At 36.4% G+C, this 23,560-nt stretch overlaps 1 protein-coding gene across 2 annotated transcripts in view; it reads left to right on the forward strand.

Annotated features, from left to right (window-relative positions):
* The first annotated feature begins 3,089 nt into the window (after window positions 1-3,089).
* ncam2 (neural cell adhesion molecule 2) overlaps window positions 3,090-23,560 on the forward strand; it is a 182,308-nt gene continuing 161,837 nt past the window's right edge. For both annotated transcript variants that reach the window (XM_046845810.1, XM_046845811.1), the window contains exon 1: window positions 3,090-3,347. In XM_046845810.1, the coding sequence (XP_046701766.1) occupies window positions 3,296-3,347 (52 nt within the window). In that variant the 5' untranslated portion in view covers window positions 3,090-3,295. The remainder of the gene's footprint in view (window positions 3,348-23,560) is intronic.

Raw genomic sequence — 23,560 nt, forward strand, 5'->3', positions numbered from 1 at the left:
TAAACGTGCCATTTGCCAGAATAAATTGAAGTTAAAGAACTTAATGGGCTTTGGGAAATGGCTCAATGACCAAATCTTTAAAAACAATTGTAAACTTAGAAAACCATTTTGCAGAAATCTGAGACCAATCAGGTCTGTTCAGTAAGTGGTCTTGTAATCTTGCCATATAATTGCAATTTTTTTAACAAGCATAAGCCATTGTATTTTATTTTGCTTTTATTTTATAATGTTCAGCACAACCAGTTTAGTGATTTCTGCAACACAGTAACTTCATTAGACTGTGTACTTATCTGAATCATCACACAGATATTTTAGGTTTATAAATCTGTCTAATGGAAGCATAGGGACATGTTAACTGGCACAGCACATTTATTTATTTATTTATTTATTTATTTATTTATTATTTATTTATTTATTTGCATTTGTAAATACATATGGTGGTTAAGTGAACTTTCTGGGTGATGAATGAATTAAGTTGCTAAAAAAAATGATCTGCATGTAGTTTAAAGGTAATAGATTTCCTCAGAATTTGCCATAGTAAATGCACCCAAGACATGGTTTTATAATGTTGTCTAGACCTCAGGCTTTAAAAACAAGCACTTGACTTTCAAAAAAAATCTCAAGGGATACTGAAGAAGCAAAATGTGTGTTTTTCTTTGACAATTGGAGTAATGTAATGTAAAATAAAAGGTAGCAATTGTTAAAAAATAAGCAAATCAGAAGAAATACTAAAATGATGCAAAGTCACTGGAAAAAAGAAAGTACACCGTTTTGAATTCTATGTTTTTATTGTATTTTGTTTATTATTTATTATTCCTATCAAAATCATAAAAGAGTAATTTGCAGCCAGGTGGGACTAATGAAAGCACAAGGTCATTTAATCATCCTGAATAGTGACTAACTCTATTCAGCAGAACTTTTGGCAATGTTCTGTTCCCAAGCACTCAGGTGTACCACAGTGCATCATACTAAGAAGAAGATACTTTAGCCATGATTTCAGAGAAGCAACTGATTATCTGGGAAGGGTTAAAAGGCCAACCCCCAACAACTTGAAATTCACTATTCTACAATGAGGATTGTTGGAGAGCCTTCAAGACAGTTGCTTTTTCCCATGAGTGAATGTCCTAGCAAATTCAGTCCAAGGTCAGAATGTTTAATGCTCAGATATATAAAATATCATTATGTACAGCTCCACATTTAACAAAAAACAAATGTGACACATCATCACATAACTACCATGCACGGTGGTAGAGGGGTAATAATGTAGGCTTGTTTTGCAGCAACAGGACCTGAGAAAATTGCTGTCACTGATACAACAATGAATTATGACCTTTATACCAGAATATATATAAAACAAATGAGAGACCATCTGTCCAGCAGTGCTAAATTCGGTAATAAAACAAGGCAATGATCGCAAGTACAATAGCAAATTGACCATATTATATCCTTTAGCGTATTGCTAAAGGACGAAACAATCAAGCTATTGGAATTGCCGAACAAAACTCCAGATTTCAACCCCGTTGAGATCTTGTGGTGGGGTTTTAAGAGAGCTGTGCATAAACAAATCCCCTCAAACATCAATAAACTGAAGCAATGTGGAAAAAAAATGATAAATAAACTTTTTTAATTACACTTTGAGAAAAAAAAAAGGTTTTGTTTTATTTCTTTCTAAATTGTGGGGGGTACATATCTTTTATTTTAGGGTTTTTTTTCCGGTATGCTTAACCATAAGTATACCCTTACACACAATTTCAGTATGATGCTGAATATGGCCCAAAATTTAGAAATGAATTGTGAATACTCTTCATATGGGTGCACTTAAATAAATATCTATCTATCTATCTATCTATCTATCTATCTATCTATCTATCTATCTATCTATCTATCTATCTATCTATCTATCTATCTATGCATGCATACTGTACATACATACTGTAAATACATGCATTCATATGCGAGGTCTAGACTTTCTTCACTCTCTTTACTACATTCATTTTCTATTATTTTCAGTGTAGTTACTGAATAATTAATAGCAGTAACCGAATAATACACTTTAAGAGGAATATCTGAATAATAAGATGGGACTTCAACTGGCAACCTGCACTGCTGTTGGAGCCATGCTGCTATAGAAAATTACTAAACACCTTTGGGCCATTCAGATACACAAATTCAACAGCACCGACTCACAAAAACTCTCATAAAAATGTTCTTCATACCAGCATTGAGAAATGCTCTAGACAATCATTTTAATCACACTTGGTAAGAAATATTTTTTTAAATGTACTTATATTTGAATATGAATCACAAGTATGAATGCTGAAAAAGCTGAAATACCAGCATGCAGGTGTTCACATTTCACCATAAAAGACTTGTTCAAAAGGTTTATAGGGTTTCATACACAAGTTCATTTAGTGATTGTATCTTCTCAATACCATTTATTTCACATTCTTTGGTCTGCATTTTGTTGGTTCAGAAATTACTTTGCTATTTATCTGATTAAGAATTTTATCCTTGGCAGTAGTGTAGAAAACTTCAACTTTTTTAGGTTTTAAAAAAAAGTTATTTTCTGTTTGTTTTATTACTTTACCTCCGTCTGAGGGTATCTATGTGACTTTCCTTGATGTACTGCTAAGGTATAGTCTTGATAGCACGCTGTCCTAGTTTAAAGGCATTGAAACCTTGATTTGTGTTGACACTGATCAGCTTTCTGAAGTATTCTGGTTACATTTTTGTGCAGGTGTGGGATTATGTGGCATCTGTTGATCTATTCTCAAGTTTGCATAAAATGTGAATGTGTGTGTAAAATGAGTGTGTGTGGGTAGGAGGGTGTTTCACTCTAAACCCGTCTTGACTTGAAGGCTGTAAAGTGTAGGGCTTCTTCCAAACCAAACCAATAATAATGATTAAAAAAAACCTGACAGGAGAAAAGGGAGAAAATCTTGCACTGAGTAAGAAACCAAACAAATCAGCTATTGCACGGTTCGATTAAGTCGTACGATTAATCGAATCGTTGGATCTCTGATGCTGAGCTCGTGTTGCTGCGCTCTCTCTCTCTCTCTCTCTCTCTCTCTCTCTCTCCAGTGGCGGATTTTAACAAGTGCGCGCGCGCGTCGGTAACGGAACGCGCGAGACAGCAGAGAGAGAGAGGGAGAGAGAGAGAGAGGGAGAAGGAGAGAAAGAGAGAGAAGCGGGCGAATCGAAGAGCTGTGGTTTTTTCCCCCTTTTGCACTCGCCACACGAACATCCAAGTGACTTCAGGCATCGGCGGCGGTCAGCACGCGTCCCTCCTGAAACAATGATCGGGCATCTGCTCTTCGTGCTCGGCTTGCTCATCAGCGGCAGCGAAGGTACGTTGGAGTGATGCTGAGGTTCCCGGCGCGCGTGGGAGTGTTTGGGCTGGCCTGAGTGTGCACAGTGTGAGTGTGTGTGTGTGTGTGTGTGTGAGAGAGAGAACTGAAAGGCTTGCGTTCTAAGAAATGAGACGGCCACAGTTTTGCAGTTCGGGCACGTCCTGGTGGAGAAAAGCGTTTCTTTTGACAGCTTTAAACCGGGCTTGTTGAGAGAGAGAGAGAGAGAGAGAGAGAATGCCTCGGTTTTCACACTTGCTTATAGTGCATGGGCACGCTGTGCATGAACACACTCTTCTAGAGGATCGATCTATGAAAGTCTTCGCGTTGGATGTTGGCATTTAACGAGAAAGTGCTGAGAAGAGATTTGCTTGTCGGAATGAGAGAAGTGTAGCACCAAAGTCGCGATTTGGAGAGATCTTCAGATCTGTGTGTAATTTGGTGTGGTTTGATGCAGGGTGAGCGCTTTGGAGAGTACTGAGTGTTAACCCGTCCCTCTCCACCAGTCTCACGACTCAGTTTTCAGCTCTGATCTCAGTTCACTTCAACGCTGCTGTCATTAACTTGGACACTTCTTGGTCCGAGTGTGAGTCTGGGCGCTGAGGGGAGGCGGACATGGATCGACTCCGCGTGGACACGGGTGTGTGTTGCCTGCTGGGACACACCGGTTCTTTCCACACGACAGCAGGTGGAGATAGAGCACTTTTCTACTGACCAGCAGGAACACACGCTAAACAGGCAATGTCTCGAAGCGCACATTAGCACCCTAAATAGTCGATTTGCATAAAATTAGAACGAATCCATATACAAAACTGGCATCCTAGGAAGTGTGAAAACATATCCCGAACTGCAAGCCGAACAAAAATTACACTGCTGCTATTAGTAGCACCTCTTGTGGTGGGGCAGTGGTGGATCAGTGGTTCAGGTTCTGGGTTACTGATCAGATGGTTGTGGGGTCCAACCAATCTGCCCTTTGAGCAAGGCCTTTAACCCTGTCAGCTCCTGGAGGTTTGTGCCAAGGTGGACCCTACTCTCTGACAGATTCCTAACAAGCTGGGATAAGAAAATACTTTTATTGTACTGTAATGTATGTGACAAATACTGGTTTCTTTTTTTCTGTTGAAGACATATAGACTATAAAAAATTCCAAAATCGAAAAGACAACCAGAGACTACCCCCTTTCATAGGAAAAAACTACTAATCTTAAAACATTTCCTTGACACTAGGGTAATACTGTGCATCTTTTATAGCTATGGTATATAATATTTCAAATATTTGCATCTAAGTTTACTTTGAAAACAAAATCCAGTCTATTTATAGTAAATACTGTACCTTAAATCATAAACATACAGACACTCAGGATCTCAGATATAGGGTAAAACTACTGTACTGTACACTGTCTGTCTGGGGTTTATGTGCATGTTCTTCATGTGTACATGTGGGTTTCCCTTTGAGTCCTCCTGTTTCTTCTCATCTGCCAAAAACAGTTTAATAGGTGGATTGGCTACACTACATTGTTCTAAGGATAGATCCACAGTGACTTATCAGGATAGAGTATTCCTGAAACATAAACATTTTATAATTGTCACATAGCTACACTATATCTGTTTCCAAGTGAGAGATATATGTTTAAGGTAGAACTTATGTATACTGGTGGCTACTACCACTTCATGCTTTTGGGGTGGTTGAGAGTACTAGAAATAGTGTATGCCATCTTTACATTTATAACTGTAGGCTTGTACTGTTAATCTCATCTGGGAAAGTGAATGTGGTGCATCTTCAAAACGAATTGAGATGACTTCTGTCTTTAAAATCCTTTTAAGTTCCACAATAACAATAATTTCATTAAAAAATACACTTTCCTTTCCAGATGAAGGTTACATGCTGAAGGTATAATAGAAATAACTGTGGTTGTCTTCCATGCTGGCACCAGTTACAATGGTATTATTTTTTAAGAAAACATTTTAACAATCTTACGAATGGGATAATGGCCAGGGTTCACTGTTAGCTCATAAAAAACAAAAGGCATTTATGTCATATTAATAAAAAGTTTAATAGAGACGCAATTAAAAGAACAATCTTTGGGGCCCATGGTCCAGATTGCAATACAGCGGTATGCTGCTCATGCGATGAGTTATGTCAGAGAATCTGTTCGGCTAGTTTGCGATCTGCGAGATGACATGATGGTGAACATTAGTACTAAAGGTATGAAAGATGAAGCTTTGGAATGTTTCTAGATTACACACTGCTCTAGTCTCTTTAGGTAGATAAGAAGCAAGGTCTAATTCCCATTGGTACCGTTATCAACAAGTAGTTCAACAGCATTGTGGGTAATTTCAGAAAATATGAACTGAATAGACCATGTTAAAGTAAAAAGTTGACTCAGAAGACATTACTTATAAATGGTTTTATACAGTAATATGTAAGTTGTTCATATGTCTCAATGATGCAACAGAATTTCTACACACTTTTGTGCTGTATCTAGGTTTAAAGGTGTGTCTATCCAGGTTTAAAGGTGTCTCTCTCTTAATATATTTAAAAACATTGTCATATGTACATATCTATGGAGATCATAGCTCCAACTATGTTAGGATCTAATAACCTTATTAGACACATATGTAGTCTTCCTTAAATTGTAGCCACAATGTTGGAAACTTGCTGTAGCTTATGCTGTAGCTTTTTCAATTTTCCATCACTGAAACTAAATGATCTAAACCTGTTCCAGCTTGTACACACAGTAAGACCAATAAAGACAAGGTTTGCCAAGGTTGAAGTGGTAGAACTTGCGTAGCCTGCAGAGAGTCTTGACCTCAACCCCACTTAAAACCTTTGGGATGAACAGGAAAGCAGACTGCACCCCAGGCCTCCTCACTGAACATCAGTGCCTGACTTTTCTAAATCTGTTATGGCTGGATGGGCAATTTCCCCACAGCCACACTCCGAAATCTAGTAGAAAGCCTTCCCAGAACAGTGGAGGCTATTATAATGGCAAAAGGGAAGAGTAGCAGGTGGGTCTGATGGTCAGGGGCCCACAGGTGTTTCACTTTGGTGAATTAAGGCATGAAAAGATCTCTGGCCCCAATACATATCCAAAATAATAAAGTACACAGCTTTATAAATGTTTCTAATAAAATAATATGCCTGAATAAGTATGTAATGAGTGATCCATGGAATTAATAATAAAGTTAAAATGGTGTCTAAGTGCAGAGTTTAAGAACTAATAGAGTAAACTGTGGCCCCTTTGAGATTTCCCTGAGGAGTAGAATCTTTTCTCTCTCTCTCTCTCTCTCTCTCTCTCTCTCTCTCTCTCTCTCTCTCTCTCTCTCTCTCTATATATATATATATATATATATATATATATATGTATGTATATATACAACGATTATTTCATCAATGCAACCAGTAATCATATAAGAAGTACGGTTTATTTATTAAAGAGAAATACTAAATAAGATAGATAAAATAAGACCAGTCTCTAAAAATGAACAAGAAATTTGTTTTATTTTTTAGAAATTTTGTATTTTTATTGCTGAATTTGCATACAAGAACATCTGTGAAAACTAAACCTATTTAGTGTATTTATTGGCAGCTTCAAAAATGTGCTCCACTACCTACTCTATGTGGCCACTGCAGAGGGACATTTTGAACTTTTTAAAAATTCTAAAAATCTATTTAAAATTACTTTTAAAACGGTAACCTCACTGTACGGTGTTTTCTTTATGTTTTAGTTTCAAATTATCCCGAACTTTGGAAACTTTCTGCCGTTTTCTTTAGCCTAATTCTTCTCCTCACTATTTCCCCATTCCTCCATTTTTATTTACCTCTCCAGAGCGGTCCATAATTTTGTGGGTGGTGCGTCAGTAATAATGGTCCATGGAAAACACAGTGCTTTGTGTGTAGTTAAATGGACTAAACGAGGCATTGAGGCAAATCATTTGGCTCAAATAATTTTTTTAATTTAATTTAATTTACCCGAGTTACCCAAGGAATTGTTTCAGCTCTATTCACAATGTCCTTTCTTTACTCATATATTAAAAATCACTAAATCATTTGTTTTACTGATGCACCAACTCTCAAATCAAGCACCATAAACTTTGTTATTAATTTAAGACAAACTTAGAACAGATAAAAATGTGTGATTTAAGTTGTGACTAACTCATGATAATTATGCGATTAATAAAATGAAATATCTTGATCGAATTACACAAAGAGAGAGAAAGCGAGAAAAAAGAGAATTTGGACTGGGCAATGGAATATACTGATACGACTTTACTTGATCTCTCTCTCTCTCTATCTATCACTGTCCCTCACACAAACACATACAATCTTTGTGGTGATTGGTCTCAACCTGAACTTCTCAGAGATAGAGACATTCAGGCTCCTACACTTGACACTTGGGTTGTTGTTAATGTATGTTGTCGAGGAGCTCAGTCCATTTAGTTTAAATGAAGATCACTGTGATGAATTATGTACTATGCCAGTCTCAGGGGAGGCAGTTCATCGTGCTATTTGCAGTAATGAAGGTATTGCTTTAAATCTTATTTTCAAAAGGCAGCAGCAGAAGCAGTAATAAATGCCTAGGAGCAATGTTCATGTGTGAAGCAATGTTCCTGTGTGTCACCTGACAGTAATGAGAGGAAAAGTCTGACTAGTGCTCTTTAGGTCTGGTTGGTTGCAAATGGGTGTATTATAATTTATTTATTTATATATAAATATATATCTTTTTTTTTTACACATGACCTTTACATAAACCCTTAACAGATTTTTGTCTGTTTTTTTAGCTGAACCAATAATGCACTTTATGTTAATAGCATGCTACAGTAACACCCCTGTCACCACTAATCAACCTTATATATACCATATATATATATATATATATATATATATATATATATATATATATATATATATATATATTGTTACTCCTAACAAGTCACAGTTAATGTTGATAAGAAAATGCTGATTTATGTTCAAAGACATAACCAATGAGTCATTCCTTGTTTGAGTCACTAACACACATCTCGCTATAATGAATCTCCGGATTTGTCTCTTGTGAAATTTACATTTAATGAAAAAATGGCTAAATTAACTGCAAGGCTGTCATGTACCAATTGAGCACGCGTATCAATGAGCTAGTTGATGTGCATAATTGTCTCCAATGTGATCAGTTCTCCTGGTTGGAGGCATTATTTTTTAATTTAGGCCTGTCGCGTGACTAACATTTTAGCGTCAGTGGTCCCAACTGGCTAATTATCTGCCATTTAGCAAGCAGCATTTACTTTGGTAACAGTCTGATATGTTGCACAATTCAGTGTTATGCCAAGTAAACTCATGAATATTTAATGTCACATCCAGGACATTCACCAAAAAATGTTGTTTAATTAGAAAATAGCCATGATAGCCAAAATAGTAATTCCCAGCTTTTATACAAATATATATATATATATCTCTAATTAGATGTTTTAGAGTTTGAACATATTATGTCAGGTAAAATTTCCTGAACAATGAAACCTTGACCAAACTAAACATTTATCTATTAAGAACTATTCTTAACAGTATGATCATTTAAATGGACTTAGACCTTCTCATTAGGGAACCGTTTTTATTAAATTAAATACCATTTAATTTTAACACACACGTGTGTATGTTAACACACACGTGTGTATGTATATATATATATATATATATATATATATATATATATATATATATATATATATATATATATATAGTGCAGATATTATTGTAAATAGAGTCTTTATTCAGTAACCAGCGTTGTTCCTGGATAATCTAAACTTTTTCATCATTTTTCCTGTAATATATAAATTCTTTCTTAGTGTAAGGTGGCTGTTGCCCTGGGGCTTAGTTATTAAATGGCTTTCTCTTAGGATGTAATCTTCTCATGTAATATCAAGAGTTGGTAGTGTTACTTAGAAATTGAAATGTCTCTTGACAGTGTTTGAAAGCAGCAATGCATAAAACACTAAACATGGCATTTTCCTGGGATGGCAGTAGGAACCCCAATGTGACACCTACTTGTGCCATGAAACTCACTGCTGTGTGTGTTAATTAATTCGTTAGATAATGATCACTGTAAGGCAAATCAAAAATGAGTACCAGCCTTACATTGTAGTCTAAGAATCTGATGGGACAGACTAAAACATTTTGCTACCATCGAATATGAAAAGCCTCAAAAAGGGATACTTTGCACAAAAAATACAGCATAAAGTGAAATTCAGCGATAAGAAAAGAAAGGAAACTAGAAAAAGGACTATAAAGTCTGACTGGCTCTTTGATGCATGGAGAAACAGAGTAAGTGTGGCACAGAGGATAGAATCCAGCTTTGTTAAAATAGATGAGAATAGTTACTGTTAAAAAAACATTTTTTTAACCTTGTAGTCCTTGAAATCCGGTAATATGTCAAACCTGATGAAATTTGATTAAACACGGGATTAATTCGTGTCAAGGAAATTGCAGTTTTTTCCTGTGTGAGGAGCAGCACTGCTCCGTTGCTGCCGGAGATTAGAGAATCTGGGCGAAACACTACAACCAAACATAGAAACAAATGCTCTTAGTGAGGAAATAGCAGAAGTCAAGTTAACAGTTTGCTGATTATAGTTTTCTGACTTTTGTAAGAGAAAAGTAACTGTTATAAAGTTAGTGTGAACATACAGTATTTGGATTCAGCAGCTAGCACCTAAACTATAGTATTGATTAACTTGCTAGCAAGCATTTAACCTCCACATCAGTATAGTAGACATAAAATCTACACAGTAGTACAAAAGAGACCATTTCAAATTATAACTAATTAGAGATTGTTATAATAAATGAAAATCAATTCTAACATTTTAGAATTAGTGTAGAATCACTTGCAGACCTGGTCATGGTTCAGATCTACTTCTTAACATTTACCAAGGTTGGTTTTACTCAAACTCGGAGTGTAATAAAAAAAATAACTTTACCACAGCAATAACTTTAGATAAATTTGTAACCCTTATTGTCACAGGTTGTTTTGATTATTATTTAGAGATAGACTTGACATCATAAGGTTTGTGTATGATCGCTTCATTTATGAATTTCTTTCGAGTGTGGATGCATGTAAACTAGAGAGTGATAAAGAAAGTTGTGGTGAGTGGTGTTGTGAACACATTGTACATAGTGGCATAACCAACCAAGCTAAATAAATCTAAGAATTCATTGTTCTTTTTTTTTCAGTCTTTTTTGTTTAATTGTTTGTTTTCTTAAAAAAAAAAAAAAGAAATCTACTAAAGGGCAAATGTTAGCTGGCAGGAGGGGATTAGATGCTGAACTTAGTCCTGATTCAATGGTGTTCAAGTTAACCGTCAATAAAGAAACCCACTAGAATGTAGATGTGTTTTGTAGCATTTTTATCAAAGATTAAAAGATTAAAGGTTAAGAATTTAGCAAATTAATCTTTTAATGTATTGTTTATTGATCAGTGTTTATGTTAAAAGCAGATGATATGCATTTGCAGAATCCAGCACAGGAGAAATGATGCAGTAGTGTCGCCTTATGTCATAATACAAGCTCATGCACTTTCATTTCATTTATATTGGACAAACATAGGGAACATTAAAGCAAATTGCCATCTGCCTCTATCGATCGCCTGATGATGTTTTAGTAAGATGCTATTAGGATCTATATTTTATTAGCATGGTACAAAAACTTTGCAGTTGTGTATGGTATGTCTGGCTTTTGTTAGAACAGCAATGAACAAGTCATACTGATTTTATCAAGAATTTTTAAAATCTTTTTTAAATCATTAAAACATTTTTTAGATGGAATGATGTATTGTAGTGATAGTAGATTGACGTTTTGATCGCATTATGCTTCACTGAGTGGTACACTCCTGCTGTGCATCCAGTTTGGTATTCCAGTGTCAGTGGATGTGATGCACACAGCACAACTGTAATCACAGCCGCAGAGCAGTAAAAATAATAAGCCTGCCATTGATTTTCATTATGTTGGCTGGGTTAAAAAAAAAAAAGACCAGAATACATACGATATGGAGAGTACAACCAGTTCTGTTGATGTTCATTCTTTGGAATGAAGCCCTATTTTTCTTTCTTTTCCGTTTTTTTTTTTTTTTTTTTACATTTTAGCTGGCAGCCTCCCATGCTGAGCTGCTTGGACAGCAGACGCTAGGTGCATCTCTAGCACCTGGGAGGACGTGTGTGCCAACAGCTCTGGCAGCTTAGCATTAGAGCAGGTTGACATATGTGCCAGGTTGAAAATGAGTGGCTTAGCCACACATTTATTTAGGCAAGCACTGAATAATGGCAGGACGGATCTGAAAATTTAGACATGAAATATTGTCACCACTTCACTGAATAGAAAACTGCAGTAAATTTAAATACGGGTGTTTTCTCTCATGTGCCCTTCAACTCACTCCTTATATCCACACACACTCATTACAGCAGTCTATCAGCAATGCAGGAGAAAATAATATATTCGGAAAATACACCTGCTGTTTGGCCAATTTAATATTTTCTGCATTCTACTTGTTCTTGGGAGATAAAAAAAAGCAGAGGATCTTGTGCTTTCAAGTATCAGTAGCTCGATGCAGGACTGTAAGTGTTCCAGTATTGTTTCCTCCTGCTGCTTAATGTACCTTAAATTAATACTTTTCAAGTTTTATATGCTCTAATCAGCAATAACAAAGACACAAATGGATGCTTTATGCAAATGTATGTTTATTATTAGTGAAACTATATTCAACAAAGAGCATGAAGACAAATATTCTTGTAAATGTTTTAAAGTAATTTTGGTGTTTCAAATTACGTAAATTATCAGGACACCAGAAGGAACCTTTGTAATGGTTTCACACTGCCCGTTTTAATGGCAGATTTTTGTGCTTGATTTGAGACTTGGTGCAGTAAAACAAATGTTTAGTGATTAAAAATATATTTTTTTGGTGAAGTTTTATTATTTTATATCTTGTGTGTTGTGTTGAAGGTTTTAATGTCACTTCTTTTATATTTATTTATTTGTATTTCTTTTTTTTTTATATAAAAATGGTAAAACAGAAAAGCACACTGAATTGATTGCAAGCTAATAAAATGAGTGCTCTCAATTTTTTTCCGTATACTGTATATAAATATATGCAGTGGTGCTTGAAAGCTTGTGAACCATTTAGGTTGTTTGTGAACTTTTGCTTTCGGTATCTTGTGTGCATTAGTAATGTTGATCAGTCCTGCACAACGGCTTTAATTAATTTTTGCCCAGTCTTCAGTAGAGAACAGATATTTGTGTTTTCTCACTACTTCAGGTCCATTCAGCATTTCTGTTAAATTCAGGTCAGGTCTTTGACTTGGCTATTGCAAAACATTAAGATTGGTTCTTTTTAGCCAATCTTTAATATAATAACTTGTCTTATAATGACTTTTGGTGCATCCTGTCTCAGATGCAAAAAAACAGTCCCAAACCATGATACAATGGTTATTATACTGGAATGCAGTGTTTTCCTATTTCCAAACATAATGCTTCTGTTTACTGCACTAAAACCCAAAAAAATATTTTGGTCTCATTGAAAAAAACTTTTTCAAGTAGTCTTCTGGCTTATCTACATGATCTTTAGCAAACTTTAGACAGGCAGCAGTGCTCTTTTTGGATCTTGTAGACCGATACATGTCTTCCTTCTGGTGTGATCTTTGTCCAGTACTCCTGTTTTTTCTTCCATTTGTACACAATCTGTCTGGCTGAGGATTTGTAAAGTCTAAACTCTTTAGAGATGCTTTTTGTAAACTTTTCAATCCTGATTAGCAAAAGCAAATCCACAAGCTTTTGTTATTTACATAACGCATTGATAGATTCATGTTCTAAAAAATTTAAAACTTTCAAGCACTACTTTTAAGCACCACTGTATATATTTGTGTGTGTGTGTGTGTGTGTGTGTGTGTGTGTGTGTGTGTGTGTGTGTGTGATTGTGAAAACCTTTTTCTACTTGACTCACTCTCCTCCTGTATTTTCAAACATCATGTAATTTAACTTTTATAGGCTGTCCTATAAAAGATATGTCAAGAGGTTCATAGGAAATTGCTGGTGTATGACTTCTTTCCAGGCATAAATCGATCGCATTATGGGGTTAATTGAGTGAATGCAGTGCCACTAAGCTTGCATGAAAAAAAAAAAAAATTACCCCCTGCAGGACTTCCTTATGAAAATCAATTTGATGAGATATATCTGTGCCGTGCGTTAGTAGAAAAACAATGTTCAGTTTAATGAGACCTTTCGTAATTCATAGCTGCTAGCATGATTACAGCATCTAGTAGTTTTGCCAAACAATTATTTATAACCTGTGTGTACTTAATTCACACACATTAAGGATAGCCTTTTTTTCTTTTTTTATCAACAATGTGGCATGTCATTGATTATTTCCTAATACACATTCTTCCATGGTTGCTTGAAGGTAGAATAACTATATAATTGAACTTTAGCAAAGCGAATACGTCATTGCCAAGCTGAATAGCAATTTATTTTTACCGATACGAGATTACCCTGAAGGAATTTGGTATAAGCTCGATACTCGATGTGCTTGAAATAATTTATTATTAGGCATAGGAGTAATTTGTTTCATTTTTTTTTTCCAGAGCTTATTTCCATGATCCTGCAAAGTGATTTATAGTGTATAAGGAGCTAGTTTTCTACAAAACCAGTCTAGGAGAATCTACTCTTCATAAATGCAATTTATCTCATTATTTTTAAAATGTACTGTATATCTTTTATGCTCCATATATTCTAAGCTTAACCAGTTCATATCTACAAGTGAAGATATGCGAAGCTCAATACAGAGCAGTAAGCGAGGACTATTGATTACCGGTAGTCAGCTTCTCTCCAAGGCTTCCTGCTAGCAGAGGAGCCCTCTTTCTTCCACACATCAGTGCTGCCTACAGACAGAGACTGACAAGCTAAGAGGATTGGTGTTGTACAAAAAAAGAGGCCAATGGACAATTTGAAAGGAGACTGCGAAATATGTGCAAAATTGAAGCTGAAAACAGCGGTGATTAGAGAACATGAAACAATCACAGTTGAATTTAGGAGCCTCATGGCCCCCCTGGTATTAGTAACTATGCTTGCACATTCTCAGGCACAGTCAGTGTCCTTACGTATTACAGCTTTCATGGACATAACAGGGACCTTCCTCATTGACATGATCCACAAGCTAAAAGAAAGATATATTTAATGGTAAGAGTTATTTTGCAGCCTCATGTTCTATCTCTCTGTCTCTTTTATTCTTTGTCTTACACACTCACACACACTCAGTGCCTGACAGAAAGCCAGAGGGATGTGAGGCCATTTTCATAATGTCTAAAATGAAATCACAAGGCTGGCATTTTAGCCTTCCAGTCCCAGTTATTAAGAAGCATACATGAATAAATCTTCTGTTCCCTCTTTTCCTCCTATCATGTAGTAGCGCAATTTCGAGAGCACATTCCCCTGCCCCTATGATTTTCCTGTCATGTGTTGACTCAGAATTATAGACCATCTATATCCCACGTTGTGCCCACCCTCTTTTACAAGGCCTACTTCTATAAAAAAGAGGATCTTCCAGGGATTTTTATATAACACCTTTACAATTAATGCATCTGCGATTAAACACCTGGTTCCTCAACAGGCTTTCGGCAAATCTCTGAAAAATATAGTGATAGTCACCATAAACTTTTTCCGACATAAAAGCTAGGTCCTTTATACTTGAAAAAAATGCTTAAATGAACTGATGCTGTTGGGGATCCCTGAAGTAAAAAGTGGACATGAAAGACACTTATTATTAAAACCAGCAAACAAACATATATATATATATATATATATATATATATATATATATATATATATATATATATATATATATATATATATATATACAGTATATACAGTGAGGAAAATAAGTATTGAACACCCTGCTATTTTGCAAGATCTCTCACTTAGAAATCATGGAGGGGTCTAAAATTGTCATCGTAGGTGCATGTCCACTGTGAGAGACATAATCTAAAAAAAAAAATCCAGAAATCACAATGTATGATTTTTTTACTATTTATTTGTATGATACAGCTGCAAATAAGTATTTGAACACCTGAGAAAGTCAATGTTAATATTTGGTACAGTAGCCTTTGTTTGCAATTACAGAGGTCAAATGTTTCCTGTAGTTTTTCACCAGGTTTGCACACACTGCAGGAGGGATTTTGGCCCACTCCTCCACACAGATCTTCTCTAGATCAGTCAGGTTTCTCGCCTGTCGCTGAGAAACACGGAGTTTGAGCTTCCTCCAAAGATTCTCTATTGGGTTTAGGTCTGGACACTGGCTAGGCCACGCCAGAACCTTTATATGCTTTTTACAGAGCCACTCCTTGGTTATCCTGGCTGTGTGCTTCGGGTCATTGTCATGTTGGAAGACCCAGCCTCGACCCATCTTCAATGCTCTAACTGAGGGAAGCAGGTTGTTCCCCCAAATCTCGCAATACATGGCCCCAGTCATCCTCTCCTTAATACAGTGCCGTCGCCCTGTCCCATGTGCAAAAAAACACCCCCAAAGCATGATGCTACCACCCCCCATGCTTCACAGTAGGGATGGTGTTCTTGGGATGGTACTCATCATTCTTCTTCCTCCAAACACGTTTAGTGGAATTATGACCCAAAAGTTCTATTTTGGTCTCATCTGACCACATGACTTTCTCCCATGACTCCTCTGGATCATCCAAATGGTCATTGGCAAACTTAAGACGTGCCTGGACATGTGCTCGTTTAAGCAGGGGAACCTTCCGTGCCATGCATGATTTCAAACCATGACGTCTTAGTGTATTACCAACAGTAACCTTGGAAATGGTGGGGTGGTCCCAGCTCTTTTCAGGTCATTGACCAGCTCCTCCCATGTAGTTCTGGGCTGATTTCTCACCTTCCTTAGGATCATTGAGAGGTGAGATCTTGCATGGAGCCCCAGTCCGAGGGAGATTGACAGTCATGTTTAGCTTCTTCTATTTTCTAATGATTGCTCCAACAGTGGACCTTTTTTCACCAAGCTGCTTGACAATTTCCCCGTAGCCCTTTCCAGCCTTGTGGAGGTGTACAATTTTGTCTCTAGTGTCTTTGGACAGCTCTTTGGCACAACAAATTCTAACTGAAAAAATTGAACTGCTAAACGAAAAAAATCTTATTTGCATTTCTACCATAACAATTCAAATTACTACTTACACAAAAACTATGAGGGTGTAATGTTGTGGCATGTGCTACAGTGTACACACAGCTGCATTGAATACGCTAAACACCATATCATATAGAATTCACAGTGAGTTTGACCCTGCTGCGCTTTCTACAGTCTCCTTGTAATTATAGCCATATAGTCGGATCTGTCTACTCCATCTACACGGTCGCTATTTGTCATTGTGGAGTGACCCCAAAACTTATATCTAGCCTGCAATGTGGAGCCACAGCAATGACATTTGAGACAAACATCAATTGCTTCGATGTAATGAATATGATATGTATCAGCAGGAAGCTGTAAAGGAATGATTAAAAGCCAGGTCGACCTTGATGGCATGGTGAATTCGAGAGTGTTTCATCATGGTAATAAAAGCTTTAGCGTCTCTCCTTCTTTTGCCGGTGTAGTGGAAACAGTGCGTGAACAAAAATCACTGTGTAATGCCCAGATAAGTCATATCATGTGGCGGTTGGTGGTTTTATGATTAATGTTGCAGTGAATCACTGTATCTCCGTGTGTGTGGTGCTTGTCATTCTGTTAAATGTGGTCTTTTTTTTTTTCTTTTGCATTAGAGTATATGTGTGTATTGAGATATTTATTAGGGCTGCAACTAAAAATTACTTTTATAATCAATTAATTGACTCATCAGATTTTTTAAAATGTAATTAGATGTTTTACTTATTATAACTATATAAAACCCCAATTTAGGGTATTTATGTAAAAAAGTGTATATAAAATGCAAAAGCCACATATTGAGTTAAACTATCTTTAATTTTGAACTTTTATAAAGATTATATCGGCTGCTTGTTGAGAAGTGTATTCGGGATTTCACTTTGAACAGATTCACTCATACTGGGTTGTTCCTTTCTGTAAAATAGAAAAATAAAAAAAAGCTTTTGAATATGCAAGGCATTTGAGTAAATCAACATTTGTATTGTTTTTTTATTATAATTGCAGATTACAAGTTGACAACCATGCTAAAACAATTTTTATAAAATAAAATACAATATTGTTTTGACAATTTATGTTTAAAATATATAGACATTTTGTTCATTTGTGAATATTTAAGCATCTAAAATATATATAATTACTTACATTTCGTATAATAATTAAATGATATATATGCAAAAATTAAATATACAAACATTGAAAACAAGCATTTGAGCGTATAGTAAAGTCACAGTAAATCACGTTTGAAAACGGGTAAGTTACTGTTGTAGTAGAAAGAATGCTAGAAAAAGAGACTGGAATAGCAGGCTAACAGGCTTGATAAAAAAAAAAAATGCATTGGTGTACTAATGCAAAAGCATTTGCTGAAAACCACAACAGTGACTACAAATATAATCATTTACTGCTGCTGCTATTTGCTGCTTTTAGTGTTTGTTCACTCTGTTTTAATTGAATCCATCATTACGTCACGAGCGAGCTGATTGCGCAACCTGATGCTCGCAAGCCCTGACAGTGCGACTGTCCTGAAGTTAGCAAACAAACAGTTTACACAATAGCACTTCATAAAACTATACCATTTTCACATGATGAGGATTATGTAGTGTTTACTCACCATGCTGAAGTTTCGCCTTCATCTGTGACTTGGGCCCCACACTTTTTCCTGCTGCTGGTTGACCTGTACTTTCCGCCATTTCGCAAGCGCCTGTGTTTTCTGACCGTCATGCTAACCTGTAACTTGAGAAGTTCTTCTATTCGATAACATATTTGTTGACAACAAATTTCATTATCGATTATTTGCGACTAGTTGCGAATATTTGTGTGTGTGTGTGTGTGTGTGTGTGTGTGTGTGTGTGTGTATATGTGTGTTCTGTTTACATCCTGCTGTGCTTATGGTAGTTTTCAGACTATTGCTGGTTCTCCAGAGTATTTACTCAAGCTGTTGGTGTCTAATCTGTATGTAAGCAGACTAAGAGAGTTAACGCCATGAAGTGCACTACCTCTGCTCATTGCCTCTTTCTCTTTTACACCACACATTTCTTTTTTTAATCCTCTTTATCCACACATTCTTTTTTTGCTTTCTTCCTCATGACAGACTTCTGTCATGTAACATCCATAATAATCAGATTATGTGGCACCATAGCTGCCTCCTTTGGTTCACAGTATTTGTGTAATGATATTAAACTTGGACTAATAGACATGGTTTGAATCTATGTCTGTGTGTGTGTGTGTGTGTGTGTGTGTGTGTGTGTGTGTGTGTGTGCTTGTGATTACTTTCTTAAATGGGCCGAGAGGTAGGAAATGGAGACAAGGCTACTGCTCATTAACTTTGGATCCAGGGTAGACACATTACATAGGGCAGGAAAAGAGAAATAACTGTCTAAAGGCTTTGTCACATTCTCGTTTTTTTTTCTTTTCAATCTCCACTTTTCCATAAAGTTGGTCTCTCTGTAGATTTTAAGCCAGGAGCATATACCCTATATATATATATATATATATATATATATATATATATATATATATATATATATAAAAACACTTTTCAGTGTGTACTTTTGTTACAGGGTAAACTCCTGAATATGTTATCTAGTGCATGAAATGGCTGCTGATCCTATAGAATTTGACACTTAATATCATACAAAGTGTATTCTCAGGAAATGTAGCAGCTGTTCTGAAAATAGATTGTATGGACAAAGGTTTGTGGTCACCTGAACCATAAGATTGGCATGTGCTTTTTTTAACATCTTATTCCACTTTTCCTCATTTGAGTAGCATCCACTCTTCAGGCACTATGCTTCACTAGATGTTTGTGGAGATTGTTGCTTATTTAACCACAAAGAAATTAGTAAAGTAAGATACTGATGTAGGTTAAAGAGTCTTGCAGTGCAGTCAGCGTTTCAGTTCATCCCAAAGGTGCTCAGTATAATTGAACACAGAGCTCCATAGCAAGCTGCTCAGGAACTTTCACTCCAACCCATGTAAACAAAATTTTGATGGAGCTCACCTTGTGAACAGTGTGCTGGAACAGATCTAAGTCTCCTAGCTCAAGTGACAAGAAAATTAAATGCTACCACATCCAAAGACATCTTTGGGGTAACTATATGGGTAAGAACCACATATGGCTGGAAAAGTCATGTGTCCCAATAATTTTGTCCATATATTTCTATGCAAACTATGCTGAAAAATTATTAAACTTTGTGTGGAGTTTCTGTGCAGGAGTCCTCCGGGTTTGCTGATTATAAATTTTGTAAAAGTTTGTTCTCGCACAGGTACTCCATGTTTCATTCAACAGAAGACTTTAAGCCTTAATAAAATTATTGTGGCATAGGGACAGTGAAAAAAAAACTCAAAACTGTTAACATGCACCATGAAGATGGAGCTGAAGTCACTGCATCTTGTAAGACTTGTTGGAGTCCTGGTACATTATTAAAGCAGTCAGGTGTTTGCCAGATTTCCATGAGCTTGTCCTTCATCTCCGGTCCACTGCCCATGCAGAGTGCTTGTGCATCTCTTTGCGATTTTCTTTTTTTTTTCTCGTTACTGGTCCTGTCATTATCTATTGTCTCTATCAAGTCTTTGTATGTAGTAGCATCAAGAATCAGCTTGCAGTACAATACGTGTATGTTATATTTAAAACATTAAAATATGAAATATTAAAATCTCAGATCAAAATAGACACTCATTTACGCTACTACACAGGCAGAGCATTAAGCTCCCACTCTGGAAATTTATATAAAAAGGTAAATCAGAGTCAAAAGCTGGAATTGAATTAGGTTTTTGCTTCACCCTAAGGTGATTATACTGATTATATAAATCTCATTCAAGGCCAATTGTGTCAAGCATTTTCTAAGCATTTACAAACTTTGTAAAATGTTGGTAGAATTATGCATGTAAATGAGACATTTTTAGTTTTTTTTTTGTGTGAAGCTCAGACTTTACTGAAATATAAGCATGTGGTATGTGGGCCTGTGTTTGTAGCCGTAGTAGACGCCATGCCGGGCCTGATGGCTCAATTCAAAGTCAGCAGCACGAGTGATTTATGGCTTGGCTTTAATCAGCCTGCTGAAAATGCAATTAGACAGGGCTCCTGCAGTGTGCAAATGAGCCGTCCCAATGCCACTTGGGGATGCACACAGTTAATTATCTGGGTAGGGCACCTGTTAGTGAGCTGCACTGGCCGGTACAGACCGGGAGAGAGGTCACAGAGCTGCAGGGAATGAGGAAGATGCAACCATAGGAGTGAGGGGCTGTGATGAGCGTGGTGATTAGTGAGAAACATAGGGAATGGTTAGGAGTCCACAGTGTGGTGAAGGTCACCATGATAAGCTCAGTGTTTGTGCATTTGTAAATATATGCCTATATCTTGTTGAATCATTTCTCTATAGTGGATAAATATGAAAACAATATTTAATAAGGGAAAATTAGGAGCTTTTTCTTAAATGCTGACAAATGATTGACATTCTATTCCAGAATTGTTTTTCTTTTTTAATTATTAAAATTTCTTATTTGGCTGCTTTTAAGATTATACACAGGGGCAAGCAAGAAAGCGTGCTTTATGCTCATGTCAATACAAATGCAAATGAAATGACTGAAAATGAATTGGCGATAAAAAAGTGGCATTAAAATGGCCAGTGTTCTGATTTCTGTGGAGTTCATGTTTCATTGTGGGAAACCTTAATGAAACACACCAAAATGGTATTGTGGGCATACACAAAATGTTTTTTTTTTTAATTACACATTAGTCATTGGGTTTGATTAATGTGTACAGCAATGCAGCATAGATAAGCAGGAAAAAAATGAGCGCTGTGACATGGTTGGATGATCACTGGAGGACGAGTGAGAGTGAGAAGGATTGTTGTTATTGAGCCAGACTAAGCATGTCTGAGAGATGGACAGGTGAGAGGTGATAGAGGCACCTGGCATGCAGGGTGTGAAAAGGGGTGAGAGAGGTTAGGTAGCTGACGTGGCATGAAATGAGGTTGGCAGGCACCGAAAGTGTGTGAGAGGCAGCAGAAATTGAGGGGTTGTCACGGAAAGCAGGAGAGAGATAAAGAGATGATTGTGTGAGATGAGTATTGGGTTGGACAACAACAGTGAACATGCAGAATGATCAGCAAGGGTTGAGACAGGAAAAGACTATTACAAGGACATGCATGTGTATGTGTGCGCGTTTGTGTATTTGTGTGTGCGCGATTATGCAAATGTACCGATAAACTGGTAAACTTTGAAACGCTGCACAATTCTGTAATAATGAGCCCGAGCCACCAAACATCTAATCTGTTTTAATTTTCAGTGACATTAATTATTTTAGGGCTGCAATAAATATATTTTCCGTTCTTAATAAAGGGCTGTGAATGTAAATGAGGGAGAATGAGAGAGAATAAGGAAGTAGCACAGGTGGTCACACTTGTTTGAGTGATCTAGCCTGGGGATAAGAACTCTACTCATTTAGAACAATATTTGTGCGAGTGGTGTTGGGAGGGGGTGGTGAATCGTCTTCATTAGTTTGTGATTCGGTGTGCTCCTGCCTGCCTCTAGTTCAAATGGGCCGGGTATTAATCATGCAGCAGAGATTAATGAGAGAGCTCTAATGAGCTGCCTTCCTATCGTACAGGGAGACTAGCATCTCACTGCACTATGGAAATTTTTGGACTGCACTAGTACAAATGTGAAAAAAAATATGTATGTATGTATGTATATATATATATATATATATATATATATATATATATATATATATATATATATATAATATTTGTGTGTGTGTGTGTGTGTGTGTGTGTGTGTGTGTGTGTGTGTGTGTGTGTGGTTTCCTTTTGTACAAGCTCAGCAGTGGTAATGACAAAAGAGGCCAGCAGCCATACATATTACGATTCAGTCTTATCTTTTAAATCAATTACACTGAAAAAATATCCAATTAATGAAAATGATACAATGTAATGACAGACATAATAATGAAGACAACAATAACAACGAGATAATGACAATGACATGCCCTTTTGGCAATGTTTGAAAGCTGTATAAAATTCAGATAACAGTGTAATTTGATTTTCTCCGACTCTGGGCTTTGTGCCTGCGCTTTTGGACAGCTTCATTTTGCTAACCTTTTGCATTGACAGTTCTAGGAAAACACTATGAAATATTAACTTCTGTGGCTAAGAGCTCTGCATTTTTGTTCCTGTCATAATCTAATTGTGTTGGGGATTATAGATAGGAATGTAGTTTCACCCAGTATGCTTTTATAATGGTAAGGTGTTGTAGCATGAGCATCGTTTTGCTTGCCACTTTCAGAGCAACACAATACTATGACCCCACCTGCTACACCGACTTTTAATAGTAATTACCTACTTGATCATATTTAGTGCTGTTACTGTTTATGCATGTCTTTGCATATTGTGTCTTTTTTTCAGGTAATGACATTCATCAAAATTGCCCCCAAACCCACCGACTTACAAACAGCTTAAAAACGAAAACATTAAAAGATAGTGGCATTTAAACAAAGGTGTATTCTTCTCCACTTATTTGATTGGACAAATTCCAAGAGTGCTGAGTTTTTAGTATAACCATTGCCACACTTACTACAGGCTCTCAGTCAGGCTGTGCATTGTACAGCAAAACACAACACTTTATCCAGCTATGGCTTCTTTAGGAAGCTGTTCATTTTTTGAGACAGAAAAAAATAAACAAAATATTTGGCCGTATTGTGTCTGAAATGTCAGTTACGTGATATTAATTTCCTGTTTATAGAACTGCCTTATAAAAGCAATATTGTGCCCATGATAGTTGGCTGATATTCAATACAACAGCACCCTTGTTTGTGCGATATTTCTTAAATATATAAAAAAAAATGAAAAATGAAATGAATAGACTTTTTTTATAGCACTTCTTCCAATATAAACTCTACTAAAATCAAAAGAATCTTAAAAGACTTAACATCTCTATCATCTTCTGGCCTCAAGTAATTTTTATATCAAATACTGCAGGAATTGTAGGTCATATGGCACATGAATTAACGGCTTGTATTACGAATACCAGGGTACTGCTTAAATAATGA

Source organism: Silurus meridionalis, chromosome 3, assembly GCF_014805685.1.
Source record: "Silurus meridionalis isolate SWU-2019-XX chromosome 3, ASM1480568v1, whole genome shotgun sequence".
Lineage (NCBI taxonomy): Eukaryota > Metazoa > Chordata > Actinopteri > Siluriformes > Siluridae > Silurus > Silurus meridionalis.